This window comes from Aplidium turbinatum, chromosome 2 (assembly GCF_918807975.1).
Source record: "Aplidium turbinatum chromosome 2, kaAplTurb1.1, whole genome shotgun sequence".
Taxonomy (NCBI): domain Eukaryota; kingdom Metazoa; phylum Chordata; class Ascidiacea; order Aplousobranchia; family Polyclinidae; genus Aplidium; species Aplidium turbinatum.
The window spans coordinates 41,122,873-41,140,420 of record NC_137473.1 but is presented as its reverse complement, the minus strand read 5'-3'; the positions used below and the strand labels follow the sequence as shown (position 1 = coordinate 41,140,420).

The 17,548-nt window shown below is 36.9% G+C and overlaps 1 protein-coding gene across 2 annotated transcripts; it reads right to left on the bottom strand.

Moving 5' to 3' along the window:
- Positions 1–197: 197 nt before the first annotated feature.
- LOC145765670 (uncharacterized) lies at positions 198–16,863 on the bottom strand. 2 transcript variants are annotated; one of them, XM_082577488.1, is made up of 18 exons: positions 16,723–16,863; positions 14,862–14,987; positions 11,473–14,307; positions 10,974–11,088; positions 10,317–10,486; positions 9,855–10,007; positions 9,124–9,288; positions 8,049–8,153; positions 7,387–7,563; positions 7,076–7,240; positions 6,498–6,614; positions 6,210–6,352; positions 5,630–5,806; positions 3,019–3,251; positions 2,580–2,753; positions 2,245–2,438; positions 666–828; positions 198–406 (listed from the first exon to the last, which is right to left on the bottom strand). In XM_082577488.1, exons 1-18 carry the CDS (start codon positions 16,774–16,776, stop codon positions 333–335), a joined length of 5,340 nt encoding a protein of 1,779 aa, XP_082433614.1. In that variant the 5' UTR covers positions 16,777–16,863; the 3' UTR covers positions 198–332. The 2 variants fall into 2 exon arrangements, with proteins under 2 accessions (XP_082433614.1, XP_082433615.1); XM_082577489.1 differs by lacking the exon at positions 8,049–8,153.
- Positions 16,864–17,548: the final 685 nt, after the last annotated feature.

The window sequence follows — 17,548 nt, the reverse complement described above, 5'->3', positions numbered from 1 at the left end:
ACCGGTTTTGTTGTTTGCGTGGTTTAAGGTAAACCTAGCCTTACCAATATTTCGTCGAATTAGTAATTACATGTTGGAAAGCCTCGTGAGTGCAGGTCAAAGTTATTTACACCCCTGCTATTTCGACTTTCACATCGTGCGCGTTCTCGATGAGGCTGCTTGAAAAATGGATAGAAAACACCAGCATCATATTTCCAATAACATTTATATTCATCCGTATGATACTCTGCGCTAATAATACTTGCATAGCACCCATGACGTGGTTAAATAAATAATTCCACGATCTCGTGTATTGCACGCTCCATGACCGAGTTGGTCGTCGACGTCATCATTTATTGCATGCCCGACCACCTTTGCAAGTAACTTCCCCACCCGGGCGCGCCTCGCTCCTCTGACGCCTCTTCGCCTGTGATGACATCAGTCATAATGACGTAAGCAACTGGCTCGTAAACTTTCCGAGAGCCTAATAAATTAAACTACTACTTCATAGAAACAACTACCATCTAATAAAATCGAAACCTAAAGCAGAAAAAAATGCGTATTTCTCTTCATTTTCTACCACCGAGTGCCTTTGCATAGGCATAGACATTAGGCAATTCACTTTTGACAATTTAAAGAATCTGGTGCCTCAGCAAAACTCTGCGTGATTCTGCACCCCCACCTACCGTTCGCTATCGCTTGCAGGTTGGTCATCTCCTCTTTGTTCAGCTTCAGCATCATGTCGATGACTGGCACGAGGTGGCGCCGTTCATCACAAGGCGGTAATGTGAGGAATTTATAGACGACATTCTTCAAGTACTCCATGTTGGATACCGACGTCTCGCGCTCCTGAAGAAGCATGAAATACTGGTTTGAAAGCTATAATAGCAAATTAAACACGTATCAGACGCGCATTCTTAAATCCGAGTACCTGTGCGCATATGCTCGTAAATAGTGTATCCAGATGACTAAAACTGTTAAACCTCTTCAGTACGGCATATTCCTCTTCAAATGAACTTTTCATAAACTTAGAAACATAGCCTACTATAAGATACAAGCGGCTCTCTTATTAATACTATACTCAACCGACATCGGAATGGTAGAACCGACGAAATAATATTCAGATAAATCAAAACAATTCACACAAGGGATGTTAGTAGACTTTGAACCAGGTCGCACTTAAGAGTTACAGTGGCTCTCAAAACTGCGTTATATGCTACAAGGTTTACACAAAAAATATTCAACATTTGCTTTCTTATCAATGCGCTCACATCCTAGACAGCAAATCAACCGTTTTTTACATTGATTCAATCAGGGATATGTATAACTACGGGATTGGAAACTCCGTGGATCGGAAAACCATTTTATACACCAGTAGGGTCACTTTTCTTTGTGCGCTGCTGTGATAAATAATCACATTGACCTCAAAGGCAGTAAGTAGTAGCTAAACGAACAACCAAAAGTGTAACAATCAATTTACCTGCTGTAAATTGTAAAGTCTACGCTTGCCTGGTTTGTTTATTTGTTTGTATTCCATTAGTGCAGTCATGTTGTATTTTGTTTGCTGCTTAAAAAATTTCCAGAATGAATATTGGTTTTAGTTCTGATGACATCGTAAACGGATTGGTTTCGTACTGGATTGGCTGTAAACAAGTTGATGATACAACAGCACATTTCACTGATTGCTGAACACTCCTCATTTACTTCTGATCCGATTTGCAGTACGCAAAATGCTAAAGAACAACAATAGGCGGTTTTTGGACTTGTTGCATTAAATGATTTTTGGATTCATCGTTTTTTTTTTCTAGCAGCGTAGATGTACTTTTATAATCAATTAAGTTTTAATGTGAGTTTACATTTTGTATTATTATTGTAAAATCGAATTTTGTGTGTCTTTTAGTCGGTATTTTATTTTGTTAATCTTTCTGTAGTTGTAGCAGGTCGTAGTAATGTGATGAACTGATGACCCTACTGATGTATAGCACTGGATGGAGTTTCCAATCCCGTAGTTATAGATATCCCTGGATTCAATGTCTGCAGACGTTGAGATAATATAAAAAACGGTGGATTTGCTGTCTGGGGTCATCTGCATCATTACCCAGACAGCAAGTCAGTTGTCAGCAGATGTTGAATCAATGTAAAAAAACGATTGACTTGCTGTCTGGATACTTTCCTTTCCTACGTTTGTCGTTTGAAAACGTTCATTACTGTCACAACCTATTGCTTTAGAGTGACGTGAAGAAACAAACCTTGAATTTCACTCACTTGGTTTTTCTCCATCCGTCGGATTTCCTCCTTTAGGACTTTGTTCTGGTCTGCTAGCCTCAAAGCAGTCGATTCGTTTTCTCTAGCGACATCTGACGAGTGCTCCAGTTGCTTCGTAACGGCCGCAAACTTCGCTTCGAGCTGCTTCAGCTGAACTTCTGATGTCAGACTGGCGGTTTCTGATAACTCTGTCACTGAAAAATTGAACGCCAAATGTTCAAATGATAAAGAATTTTTTATTCCTCTGAAATAGACAAATAAATCCTTTAGAACAGAGGTATTCGGTTTATTTATAAGACAAGTTTTCTAAATTGTGGTTCATGGCTATAAATTACCCGACTTTATTTGAGGAGTCTGAAGAATTTGCTCAAACGAGACAACGGATCCCTCATCTGGGTTCTCTTCGCCTTCACCCGATTCACGCGCCACCGAGCGGTAGTCAACGTGATGTTCAACAGAAGAGTGGTGTCGGTAGAGAGGCAGTGGTATATTCTGGCGTTTTGGAGCGGCTGGAAGAAAATTCTGATTAAAACTGGGTAAGACCCCAGCTTTTCAGTTTTAGTGTGTGTTGTTACGTTACTTAATAAAATCGGTGCATGCTGGTAGACACCACTAATTATTCTTAAAAAATTCTAAATTCTGAGTGTACTTGATATAAGAGACATTAACGTTTAGCAGACATGTAATAATTGGCGGCTCCTTCCAACAAACTACGACAACCAGAAGCAGATGCCACTCTTAGTTTAACGACTCAATAGTCCGACCCAAACCTACCTTGCTTTTCCTCTACTCGTGTCTTTAGCTCCGCAGTCAACTTTTCAATTTCTTCTTCTTTCGATTTCAGCTCTTTTCTCATCTCCTCCATGCTCTTCTCCTGCTTTTCACGTACCGCGTCAATCTCGGCCGCTACCGACGCCGCTGTGACGTCACTCTGACGCTGCAACTTGGCGGTGACGTCGGCATGTTGCTTACGTAAGGAAGCGAGTTCTTGTTGTAAGGACTTAACCCTGCAGTAGAAATAAGCATTAAAAGAATAGTTTTGCTGATAGTTCAGTATTCTAATTTATCAAAGAATAGTTGAACTGGATCCGAAATCCAATTTGGATTCTTTCACTCAATGCAAGTGCAGCAAAACTAGAACTTAGGTTTTTGTTTGCACCAAACTTTCTTATCGCTCATATCACTCTTTACACAGCTGTTGAATAGCCTGATCAAAAAGCTGTGGAACTACTTTACATAAATGCAATCCTGAGTGTAGGGTGACATCATGTTGAACACAAAATGCATGCGCATGCATAGACGATCGGTGAGGGAAAGTAAGGAAAGCAGTGCTTACCTGAGCGAAAACTATGCAAAATATAATGACTAGGGCAACCAAATTTTTTACCTAAAAACTTAAAATTTTGACTGTATAATTTACAAATTTTGACCTAATTTTGACCAATAACTTTCTGCGTTTGCAACCCAAATGCGAAATACAAAGCATGTTAGAAATCAAACCGTAAGGTTAGGATATCTTCTTTTTCTAATAAAATAAAAGAAAAATGTGGAAGACTCAATGACACCACAGCTAACGAACATGTAGGCCTAATGAAAATCACTCGAAAAACTGCAAAAGATAAATATGGAGTGTCTTTAAATATCCCTAAATTACTGAGAGGGTTCTGCAGTATTATATTTCAACATCAAGTAATGTTTCACATTATCGCCTTTGAAATTCCTGTCTCTCGCCAATTCTTTTTCTAAAATGGAGAAACTTCTTACTACTGATACAGAAGTTGCTTGGGAGTTCCTCAGCAGGCTATATAAATGTGGTGAAATATCATCTCGTCCCATTTTCCAATTTGGCAGGGCGAAACAAGGCTATTATCACAGAAATTGCAACAAATGGATTATTACGTCAGAATAGCAACATAAATTGCAACAAAAAATCAGTATCTGTGTAGCTTTAATAAAATATCAATAGAGAGAAGAAAAACTACGTTTAAAAAAAATTTTGACCTAACCAAAAAATTTGACTTTTTTTTGACTTAATAACTTTGAAACCTCTCTTCGTGTCAACCTGAAATTTAGTTTCTAGACGTTTTATAAACTTTGAACAAGGCAGAAAAATTTTGACTTTATTGACTTTTGGTTGCCCTAATAGTGACTGAATTCTAGGTTTAACTTCTTATTATTTTTATCGCGTCTATTTTAACTTGAAAATTACTGTGTTGGTGACTAGAATTACTCGTAACGCTTGTGAGTAGTCTAAGTCCTCACCAAACCGCATGTCTTGCCTATAAATGCCAATTAACGCAAACGCTCCTGTCAGAAACAATCACTGAGGCTCCAGGGAAATCAACTTGCAAAGTTGCTTTCCCCACGTTCAAAAACGTCAAAAAACGCCTTCGTTTTATCCAATCCTCACGTTTTGCAAAACGTCACCAACTGCTTAGCCAATCAGATGTGTTATGGTTAGAGTTGCTTTCCCAGTGACGTCAATGCGTACAATTGCTAGACTAACTCGTCATACGCACAGAATGGTCTCTCATCACAGTACACAGCACAGCATCATAAAGGCGAAAAGATTGTTGCTGTTTTTTGATGTCTCCTCGCCATGTACTTTAGCCTACTAGCTTTCATAGTCATGCCTTTGCCCTTTTTACAGCGTTGATATGACGTTACTTCGCCAATGAACGTTCAGGTGCGGATGCAATATTTAGTTCGTTAAGCTTCTATGCGCAGGAGGCAAACTTATCCAGCTTTTTGTACAAATTGCTTGCGGTTGTAATGTTTAAACCTAAGTGTTAGTTTTTGTAGTGTAGGCCTAACTGAACATCTGAGAATGAACATTTATGACGAATTAAATATTTAGACAACTATTATTCCATGTCTAACACAGGATTTTGGTCCTGCAACGTTAAAATTAGGATTGTTCATGACTTCTAAACATTAAATGGATGTATGATCACGGCATAGGCGAAGCACAATTTGACAGATTTTTGTTTTTGATTTGTTTTGGAAATGCTCTCAGAGCGCCCCAAATTGGAAGTGTTTTTCAAAAATTTAAGAAGAAAAAAATCTGACACCGCCTAATGTGTAAGCATAAAAGTTTCGTAATGTGTCAGTGAACAAAAAAACACAAGGAAAGTGAAAGTCGCGTTCACAAAAATATCAACAAAATTCTGTTATCTGTTTAATCAAGTTTCAATTCTTGTGATACTTGAAGACTCAAATCTCTCTGGATTCGATATTTTAAAATGTTAAACATTATTGGCTCTGAGTCTTTGTGCGATCACTTCTGAATGTGTTTTTACATAAAGAAAATGCCATGGCGGGGAATTGAACCTATGTCCATGGATGATGAATCCAAATTGAAACAATTCCGCCACCAGAAACTCACCTCGACTTCCATCTTGTCTCCCTCTCCAGGGCGCCCTCTGACGACTGTTGTTGCTGACGTAATATCCGGTCATAGTCTCCTTGCAACAGGTCGAGTTCGTGGTCACGTGACGCGAGAATGGTCTGTGACTGGTCAAGCTTGGCAGTAACCTGGTTTAGCCTTGTCTTGAGTTCAATCCTGAAATCAATCAACCACCACGTTGTCACGGAAACAATGAAATGGTTCACTTTACATTACTTAAGTTAAAATTCCAAAAATGAACTCGTAATCACTCGGGAAAAGTCCCATTTTTACGATTTCTGTTAACAGAAAAATATCCAAAAAAAGTTTGTAAAGTAAAAAAAAACATAGGCTACTGTGAGTCAAAATAATAATGACCCTTGTGATTGGAAAGAAAGAGATAGAGAGTTTTCTTTGAATTGTCAAACTATTTCTTGACATATTTTTTCCTGTATTAGCCTGATTAATATGCCATGCTGCTCATACATTTGCTAACGTGCTGCAAATTTATGGAAAAAAAGCTTTGAAGTTGTGCAACCGCATATTTGACGAAGAATTCATGGACTAGTCAAAGACTCACAACTCCGCTTCATCTTTCCTGGTCTGTTGCTGTTGGAGATCCTTATTCTTTTGCTGCTTCAATACGGAATGTACTCGAACCTTGTAACTCTCGTAGTCACGTGATATGACGTCTTTCTCGCTACTCAGTGAAGCAACTTCATCCTGGAAGTGAAGAAGAACTTCGTTTAAAATGTGAACGACAGTTTGGCATTTAATCTCATTTTCAAATTTTTGTAAATCGTAAGAAAAGTATCAGGTTTTGTATGAGTTACAGAATTTATCAATAAAAGATATACATGAATCTCACCAGTGAGTTTTGTAGCCTTCTTTCAAGAACTTCTATCTTTCTCTGGAAAGTTGAGACATTGGATGCGGACCTCTCCTCTAGGACACGGATCTCGGATAGCTTTTGCGACAACTCCAACTAGCATATAAAAAGCAACATTACAATAAGCAGCAAACAATATTCGATAAGTAAACTCTGGCCCAGCCCAGAGGGGAGTAAGGAGACAACTAGACGGAGAACTCGGACGCAGCCATAACTTTAGAAACAAGGAGCCAAAAGGAAGGTGCCTTGAAAGATCGATAGTGAACCTTATGTGGAAATCATTGGCAAAGCTCGAAGTATTTTTCAGTAAATGTTTAACCGAGTATTAAATACTATATTTAATGCTATTCAATCCCATCAAGTTACTGTCAGTCATCTGTTTATGGTATTGTAAAATTACTGCTCTCCCAAAGCTAAATATAGCCTTTAGGTAAATGAAGTTATCGTGCATTTAACAAATTACAATAAATATCGACAATTCAAGCGATCGTTACTAGAAAATAGTCTTTTAAATCATGAATTCTTTTTCTTGAATTTGCCTAAATCGTGTCACTTACTTTCTGCTCCTCATATTGTTGTTGAAGGTTTTCCATCTGTTCCGACATGACCTCTAGTTGACCTCTGATCTCATGCTCAACTTCTGATAGGTGAGCAACTTGATCACGTGACTCGTCCAAGGCCGCCTTACCCCTGGTAACCCTTTCCTCGGCTTCAATGCGTAACTACGATAAAAAACAACACCATGTAGGTGACTAGGTAAGAGATTTCAATAAAAAACTCATTTAGATGTTCCTAAGGTTGGATTAGAAACGGTTGTCAGAAATACGTTTAAATCTTTTTTGCTGACATCGACACTTCCACAGGGTACCTTTTCAACTTGTCTCCTATCCTCGTTCAGATCATCGACCTTCTTCTCGAGTTCATGCACTTTGACCTCTCCATCGTTGACCATGACCTCGAGGTCACTGACCTGAGTTTGCAAACCACAAACGGTGGCCTCATACTGGGCCATCTCCAGCGACATCAGATCATTTTGCTTGATATTCTGACAAATAAAGAGATTTTAACCCCATGAGGAGCTGTTGATTTATTGATGACACCACCGTGTCTGATAACGACGTCATGATGCACACTTTGTGTTGAAGATTTCAAATTTATAAAATCTTTTCACCTTGAAAAATTCCACATTCCAAACTGAAAGGCAAAACACAGAAACACCTCATTGAATTTGTCCAGCAAGCACATTACTTTACTATCAGCAGTGTATCAACTGTTACTTACACTGCCTTCTAAGGCCGTCGCTGGCCTAAAATCGATGTTCGGTCGGATTACACTATCTAACGGAGATAAAGTTCAGGGAACAGATTATGATTCTTGCGTCAAGCAGTAAGGTTAAGTTGGTACAATGTGGCGACATTGAAAAGATGACACAAAAAATGAAAAAAAAAAAGTTTCTCCCAAACCACAGAAATTAGAGGGACAATATATCACGATAAAATAATCTAGTTTCACTGATTGACAGATTGTCACCTTGTTTGCCTCAGAAAGGGAAACTTTCGTCACTTCCAGTTGTTGTTTTGTGGCTTCCAATTCTTTCGCTAGTGCTGATGTCTGTATGTTCGAGGCATCGAACTCCTAATAATCCCCAATAGAAAAGTGCGTGCTATTTTTAACATGCCGTTTGAAGTGAAGACATTCCTAGGCAGCAAAAATTCGTCATTTTTACATTGACTCAACGTCTGCAGACGTTGAATCAATGTAAAGATGACGAATTTTGCTGTCTGGGTTCAGAACGTCGTGTACTCAGACTCGCTCGCCACTCGGTCACGCAAGCAAAGCAGAGAATACTAACATTGCCTAAATTAAGCAATCAGATAAAGCCAGTGTTTTTAATTGGCAGCTTTCTCGAAACAACCGTAAGATCCAAGCTGGTTAATCAAGGCAAAAGCAACATTTTAAAAGGATTCTTCTTATGACAGTATAGCAGTATATCAATATACTAGCATCTCTTGGTGTGAGTATAACTTTTATTATTACTGTTTAGTGTTTAGTCTTAAGTTTGGTCTTAAGTTTGGTTCCTGGTGTGGACGTCGTTGATCGGCAGTTTTGTTCTGCGTTGCGTTCTGTCCATGGTTTAATTTTTGGTGTCTGACCGGTCAGCCTATTTTACGTTCTGATGGTGACGACTCGTTCTTTTCTACTGGAATAAACTGCCACACAGGAATATAGACCTCGTTCTTAAGTCATTTCCATCACTACTGTGCTCAGGATGTCGCTGTCTTGATTACAGCTACGTACGAGCGGGTTGTTACTCACTACGTCCGCTACAATACAATAAAGCTTCCAGCGTAGTTATAATGCAATTGTAACGAATCTCCTTCAAAGTTATTATTTCCAAATGGAAATGGAATGTAAAACCGACTCCAAACAAAACGTAGCACTCGCTTGAAACCAGCGGAGTAACATGAGCATCGTTGTTCGTTTCAGCTGTCCAGAACCTAGAAAATTCCGCAACTCAAAATTTTTATCCTCGACGATCTTGAAATTTCACCTAATTGGAGACAAAACTCATCATCTGGGAACACTGATTTCAATTTTGCCTCACCTGTTTGATTATTTGTTTTTCCTTCAAAATTCCAGCTTTTTCCTTCTCCAGCGCCGTCACACTTGATCGAGCAGTCGTCAATGATTTCTCAAAATCTTGTTTCTCTCTCTTCCAACGTTCCGCTTCACTGAGCGCTGACGTAAGCTTGGTTTGCAAACCTTCTTTCTAAAATGGAAAAGGTGAATCATTGAAGAATAACAATACAAATAAAAAACAATGATAACAGTTTTTCAGCTTCATAAAACATCATAAAAACAACAGCTTGATATACGGTTTGATTTCAGCGGCCCAGAAGAAAATTAGTCATCACAAAATAAAGTAGAGAAACCAGTTATACGAGCCAGCACCTATGGTAGCTGTAGTAAGACGGCAAACTTCTCACGGCAAATCGCCACAACGTACATTTAATCAAGCCAGTTCAACCAGCCATCTGCACTTAGGATAAAACGAACTATTTAAACTATCTCAATAGATAGATGGGTGCCACTGTGGCTTCAGTTGAACATGATTGAGTCAAAGTTAAACCACATAACATAAGCAACAAAAACTTAAAAATCGACCTCACATTTTATGGTGACTTAATTGGATAAGCGTAGATTTAATTTGGCTCAAGCAAAAAAGTTGAAAAGTAAAATAATATTTTTTATTCTCCAAGTCGAAAGCATGCGTGATCATTGATCAAGTTATAAAAACCAAACGGGTTTTCGAAATTCTTTTATCAACTCCAATACCTGAGCATGGATGCTGGAGATTTGCGAAAGATTTTCTTCCAGAGTTTTTTGTAGGGCCGTCTTCTCGCATCCGATCTGATCGATCTTGTCTTGAAGTTTATCAAATTCCTCTTGCATCAATTGTGCTCCACTGGCTACTTTTGCCTGGCTCCCCTGAAAGATTCAGCGTCAAATTAGTAAAGTAACGTTAAAATATGAATTTATAGAAGCTAAAAAAGTCGACGTTTGTAACTTTTGTGTTTGAAATGAAACACTGGCAAACCTTGCTGTGTCTCTCGTATCTCAATGTATTGCAAACTTTAATATTAATTTAATCAATTTAGAGAGATTTACTACATTACGTGTTCCAGTCCAGATTGTAATTCACAACGTGCCATTTAATGGAAAGCTTTACGTTTTTAGACAATTAACTTCACTTCTTGGCAAGAAAATAGATTTCTACGCGTTTTCACAAAACCCTACCATCAACTTATTGTTCAGTTCATTTATCTTCAATTGAAGTTCCGAGTTTTTATCTTGGGTGCTTTGAAGAATTTGTTTTGTAGCATCCAGTTCTTTCTTCGCTTTCACAGCAATCATCTTTAACTTTGTCGTATAATTTTCCTTTTCTTTTATGCTTTGCTGCAAAGTTTCTGCATGAAAATTAATGACATGTTACTGCCAACACACCAATTGCTAATATCGCAAGATAGGCTGAAAGTAAAGCGGGTACACAAAAATTTAAAATGAACGACAGCACGAGCAACTTTTATGGGAGCTTGGACGCGATAAAACGTTTCATAACAGAAATACGACACAGCTGGTGTTCACACAGCAACACGGGGTTACCAGTTAACAGTCGCTATTAGTGGTCAATTGATTACTCAAGATATCAAATAAAATAAGAAATTCGGTCAAAATGTTCGTGAAACATGAGCCAGCATAGGCGTGCAAAAACGCTTAAAAAATTAAGGAAGACTAAATTAGAATTTAATTCAAGAATAAAATTCTGCCTAGATTTCCATGTGTAAATGATAAATTCCACGTTAAGTGCAGTGTAGATGCAACAATGGCTGTCACAGCTTAAAACTAGCCAACCCACAACGCACAAGTACAAAAACTCCACCATCTTCAACTTACCAATTTCCTTTTGAGGTTTATTTTCCTCAGTGGCGTCAGATTTGTTAAGCTGAGAACTCTTCAGGGCCTCAACTTCAGACCGTAGACTTTCACATTCTTCAGATAATTTCTTGATCTTAAATATAAAAATACAGCATCTTGTCACTTCAAATTGCAGAAGGATGAAAGTGAACACGCAGACATTTTATAAGCAAGCGAAACTCATTCAACTACATTTTATAAGCAAGTTTGGGTTCGGTTACCAGTTTCAATTTTACAAACGAAAATTGATCTCAGGTGTCAAACAAACAGCCAATCTTATTCGAAAATAAAGTACACTAAATATCTGAGGTAAGCCTAAATTGTGTTTGCTTTAATTGCATCGTAACAGACTGTAAACTGGGTACAAAAATAGACCGTGCAACAAAAAGCTGCCACTTTGAAGATTAAAAAGTTTCTTTTCGTAAAGTTTTGATACAAGGTACAATAAATAAAAAGCAATTATTTAAACACAATTTACCTGACTTTGCAGTTCATCATTAGTTTGTTGCATGTTATCAACGATCAAGTTCTTCTCATCCAAAGCGGCTTGTAACACTTCATGAGACTTGACTGTGTCTTGAATCTTTTCTTCTGCTTCCTTGCGTGCATCTTCAACCGTGTTGCAATAAAGTTTTAATTCCTCTAGCTCCCATGATAGAGTTTTCCTTGCTTTTTCGTCGGCATCTTTCTGGTCAATAGCTTCTGCAAGGCTGACATTAAGCTTTTGAATTTCATTCAAATTTTCCTTGTTTGAAGATCTGATTTCATCAGAGCTTTCTTTCAAAACTTTCATTTTTTCTTTCCAACTGGAAACTTCTTCGTTAGCTTCCTGCAGCAAATGTCTGACCTCATTTTCATTTTTTTCTGCATAAACAAGTTTTGCATTCAAATCAACAATAATTTGGGATTGTTCATCATTGCTTGATTGTAACAGCTTATCCTGTTGGGTTTGAAACCCAATAAATTCGTCACGAATTTTCACAAGTTCATCATTCAATTTACTTTTTTCCATTTCAATTTGAGTTATCTGTTCAGACTGGTTTTTAACTTCTTCTTCATGTTTAAGGTGCAGTGCAGCTGCATCTTCATGTAGCTTAGCCACGTCTTCCTCTTTTATTGCGATAGCAGAAGACAGCTCTTTAATTGTGGCTTTGGATTTATCAAACTTCTTTTGGAGGCATTGATGCTGGTTGGATAGTTCTTCTCTGCATGTTTCTGCATCATTCAACTGACGGCAAAGTTCATCAGCTCTTGAATGTAATTCTTGTTTGGTGGTTTCCGACTTTTCGTGATCTTCCTTCAATTGTTCAATTTCTTCTTTGTATTTTTTGCATGTCTCTTCCAATTCCACATTCTGGTCAGCAACGTCAGCTAGCTTTGTATCATTCAGCTTCAGATCTTGGGTGCTGGCAGCCAGGTCTGAAGTAATTTTTTCAATTTCAATTTTTAAATTTTCTTGTTGTTTCACAGATTCATTGAGTTTTGTCTGTAAACTGCCTTTTTCTTCCTCATACGAGGTTTTCTCTGAGTTGAAGCTTTCTTTCAAAATGTCATACTGGCATTTTGCTTTGGTAAGTTGGGAATTCAACTCCGAAAGCTCGTCACGAATTGAATCATTCAAAGTCTCATCCATTTCATACTTGGAGGAGAGTTGATTCTTCAATCTACTGATTTCCTCCTCAAGCTGTTGATTGGTCTTCTGGAGGGAAGCAAGGTCTTCACTAGCTTGGTTTAACAATGTATGTTTTTCATTCATCTTGGACAGAAGTTGTTCAGTTTCAGCTTTTAACTCGTTTACTTCACGCAACTGTTCTTGTCTAACAAAATCCAGCTCAGCGACTTTGTCTTTGTATGTTTGCTCACTTTCTTGTACAAGAAGAATATCTGCGTGACTTTGATCATGTTCATCTTTTAATTTTTCATAAACATTTGTTACTTCATCAAGTTTTGTTTGAAGTTCTTTGCAAATCTCCTTCTGCTCACTGATGCTTTCCAAGTTATCAGCTTCCTTCAACTTCATTTCTTCTTGCAGTGTTGCCATTTCCAATTTAGCTGAGTTGTTGGAGGCTATCAGGTCACCATATTCGCTTTGTAAACTTTTCAGCTCAGACTTCACATTCTCGAGTTGGTTTTGTAAAGTGTTTAACTCTTCATTATCACATTTCACAGTTTCTTGTTTTTGTTTGTCAATCTCGCTGGTAAGATTCTCATATTCGGACTGGATGTTGTCAAGATCAATGAGCAACACTTTTTTCTCAGCTTCAACGTCAGCAAAAGCTGCTTGTGATGATAGCAACTTCTCATCCAAAACTTGCAATTTGTTTGTTAATTCTTCTATTTGTTCATTGGCAGCACTGCTTTGTTTATCTTCAAGCTCAGTGTTGAGTGCTGTTAGCTGCAAATTTTCTTGTTGTAATTGGAAAACCTGTTTTTGTAGTTCACTACATTCTTGTAGTGTTTTAGATAACGTCTCCTCCCCTTTGGCAACTTGTTGAGAAAATTCTTCTTGAAGTTGTAAATTTTTTTCTTGGTGTTCCTTTTTAAGGTTAGAAATTTCATCTCTGATCATTGAAAGTTCACTGTCTTTCGTTGATAGTTTTGCTTCTAATGACATTTTCTGTGATGAAACTGCATTGCATTGTTCGGACAAAGCTTTAAGTTTAGAAAATGAATCATCAAGTTCAAGCATCTGTGCTTCCTTGTCTTTCTGATGTTGATCGCACACATCACTCAACCTCTGTTTTTGAGCGGTTAATTCTTCGACTTTATGATTCAAGTCATCAACCATTTTGTTCAAGTGCTTTATGTCCTCATTAGTTTTATCTCCACTTGATTTTTGAGATGTTTTAAACATATCCAATGCAATTTGCAAAGCTGATAATTCTTGAGCAGTATCTTTGTTTTCTTTTTTCAGCTTTTCATTCATTTCCAAAAGATTGTGCTCTTTTTCGTTTAGCTTTTTAATGTGCACTTTCAAAGCAATAAGTTGTTGTGATTTCTCCGAAAGCTGATCGTTCACATCTTGTCTCTCATTTGACATTTCCGAAATTTTCTCTCTCAATTTTTCAACATCACCTTGAGAATGCCTACTGCTTGCTAAAATTTCATCTTTTTCTCTGGAAACTTTGCTGTAATCATCCTGAAGGCACTGCAAAGAAGAGAGCAATGTTTCTTGTTTTAGTTTTACACATTCCAATTCTTCATTCACGGCATTGTTAGATTTCCTTAGCTCTGAACAGTCTTGTTTCAAAGTTTCCATCTCAGAAGTCGATGTTTCTAACAACTCTTTTGTTGATGTAAGGTCTTCTTTCACCTGTAACTCAATAGTTTAGAAAATAGTCTCGCATAGCCTAGTCAGTTATTAAGCGACATGTATCATATTCAAATTCAAAAGAACGAAACATAAACAACATATTATCCAATGAAAATAATTTCATTGTTATTTCAGCATCAAAAACACTTCTCCAACATAAGGCTTGTTTCTTTACAATGCCAATATTTAGGTAACAATAAATTTTATATATTTATCTTTTGGATAAAAATATTAAAAAACAATATAAGTATACAATACATGCATCAAAAGATCCCATAGTGTAAACTCAACTATCAAATCAACCTGACAAACAAAGTGTCATAAAAACATCTTCAAGTAATCATTTCAAAACAATAAACATTTCAAATTTAACAATTTTCAATATTTCTTTGTGCAATAGGCTATATATACGTGTAGTCGTGTACTGTAGCCGTGTACAATCTAAATTTGTCTAGTGATTTGTAAGCCAAAATCATGATCATATATACTCCATTACCAACATAAAAATAAATATCACAAATAAATAAGATAACTTATACAACTAATGCCATCACCTTCCTGTAGTCAGATTGGGAATTGAGCTTGGATTGAAGATCGTCACTTTTTGCTTTTATCTTTTGAAGAAGCATCATCTGCTTCTTGCATGTCTTCAACAAATCCTCTTGGCTCATTGTATCCAGCTATGTAGAGTTTGTGTTAATAAACTACATATAATAATTTATTATATTCTAGATCTTCTTATGTTTTAAAGGCAATAAAAATACCTCCTAACTCAGTAAAGTTAAATAGTGGCATAGTAATGAACAGTCACTTTAGATTTTGTTTTTTTAATGTTAACACTTTTTCAAAAATCATTTTAAAACCTATTTTTGTGTAGTAGGCTACTCAGATATCAAAGACAAATATCATTAAAGCAAGCATCAAGCTTAAATGTAAGGTACCGTATGGACTACGGTATGCAATTTATGAGCACAATTGACAATACAGACGAAATCGGTTAATAGTATACTGCTTAAACGTATCAATCGTTTATTTGAATCAAAACCTGAAATCCCAACCCAAATCCAATCTAATGTTAAGTAAAAACATTGGTTAAACGAATACCACTTAAAAGAATAAGTCGGATAAAAGCATCAGGATTTGCTTCTAGTTTGCATACTTCATTCATTTAATCGTATAATTGTGCCTGTTAGGGAAAAGAGAATGTCTCTTTTTTGCTTCGCATAATTGTCTGCAATGTTCAAAGGCGAAATGAAGCAGAGGTGAGACATAGGCATGCGATCAAAACAAAGACAAGTGCCTGTAATCCCAGGCCATAATCTAATAGACATCACACTACAAAAAAAACAATTTTCGCACAGCTGGGCTTCATTAAAACAGAAGAACAGACAAAAGGAATAATCACACTTCCCAATAAAGAAGTTTAAATGCTTTTGATGTCATCCGTCGGCGACTGGCTTTCCAAGGAATGGACAAGGACAAATTATTTCGGCTTGAGAGGGAAGTGTTGGAAAGCATGTCCAAAAGTTTAAACCAGAAAACTTTGGAGAATTTTTTTTAAATTGCTGAAAAAAGCAGCCTGCTGTTGTGAAATGCAGTGCGTAATTTGATTTGTGCAGTTTCGTTCAGTTGAAGAACATAGCAAATTAATTATTTTACCAGACAGCGCAAAAGATTTGAAAAAAAAACCTTTGCGATTTCAAAACAAACAATGAGTGTGAGCTGTGTTTTTCTACCATACCACTATTTTCGTAGGCCATGTTCCATACTCAAAACTACACAGCTGGTATGGAGCTAAAAATAGCACACTTGAATCAAAAACATCAACGTCAAAGTTCGCGTTGTGACGTCAGAGATATCGGTGAGATTAAAAGAAGTCCGATTGCCACAGTTTGCAGAAACATGCTTTGATCATAAATGCTCTCCCAGTCAGCAAAGCTGGTCTTTTTACATTGTTTCAACGTCTGCAGATAATAAATCAATGCAAAAAGGACCAGTTTTGCTGGCTTGAAAATACAGCATAGTGTTATGTAACACAGAACTAGTAAACTCTTTAAAGTTTAACCAGAATTGTAAACAGTTGTAGGAAGTATCAGTTGTAATGTGCGTTGCAGCCTAGTCAGCACAGACATCTCAACAATTACGCCCATTCACAATAAACCTTTTTTTTAGTAAATTGGTTAAACGAATCAATCGGATAATCGTATCAAAACGTCTGGCAAATAGGTGATTCGATTAACCGATTTCGTCTGTACAGTTTAAACTAAAAAATGATAAAAAAATTGAAATAAAATTATAATCAAGCAGGCTACTATCCTATAAACAATCTTATACTATTTTATATTTAGAAGCTTAATTGACTTATTATGCACACTACACAGTATCATACATTTAGTTGTAGTAAAACACATTTACCTTCCGAGGAGTTGAAGCTGGTGGGGTTTCTTGACGTGGTCTTTCGCTTGCCATATTGATGTGATTTAATGCAGTATTGCAATTAATCAACAACACGTTCAATTCATCACAAACTTTGACATATGAATTAGGCAATATAATAAGTTTGATAACTTTATAAACAAGACTGTGTCAATCAAATGATCTATAAAGTTTCTCCCTTAAGAAATCAAAGTGTATTAATGGGAATAAGCTATGTTGACTAATATAATTAAATTTACATGTTAATCCAAAACAAATTCAAGCAAGGACTTGGGATAATTTCAGTCTAACTTCACAACCAAACATTGTAAAAAAGCAAAAAGTAAAATGCATGACTTTTATAGATGTTCAAACTACATTGTGGAGAGGCATCAAAACATATCGTTAGGTTAGCTAAGTCAAGGTATATCCACATCATATGGAATTTTTCTGCGTTACACTAATTGAAACATAAAAATGAACAATAAAGAATTAACAACTGGTGTAATAGGTCAAAGCAAAAATGTACCAAAACAACATCTTCAGTGGAATTGTACCCTAGTACAGACTGTGAGCAATGTCATGAGTCAGCTGTTATGTTCTGGCTAATGAACCTCAATCATCAGCCTTGGAGACCTCACAAACTCAGTGATTGTCCAACGCCAGCACTACCTGGGCTAGCCTGCTTCGCAATTCGCAAAAAAAAGTGAACACATTACACATCAACACAAAATCACAAATATCCATGAGCAGAGTTGCCATAGCCTACTTTACTTTTTTAAACCAACCCACAGCCCAGTTTGTTTTTGTTTGTTTGTTTGTTTTG

What these genes read in the sequence shown, in the direction of transcription:
- LOC145765670 (XM_082577488.1), bottom strand. Translation starts at nt 16,776, where the DNA reads ATGGCAAGCGAAAGACCACGTCAAGAAACCCCACCAGCTTCAACTCCT. An exon ending in ATGATGAACTGCAAAGTCAG is followed by an intron (nt 11,089 to 11,472) that starts GTAAATTGTGTT and finishes TTTATATTTAAG; the next exon opens with ATCAAGAAATTATCTGAAGA. An exon ending in CCCTTTCTGAGGCAAACAAG is followed by an intron (nt 7,564 to 8,048) that starts GTGACAATCTGT and finishes TTTATTTGTCAG; the next exon opens with AATATCAAGCAAAATGATCT.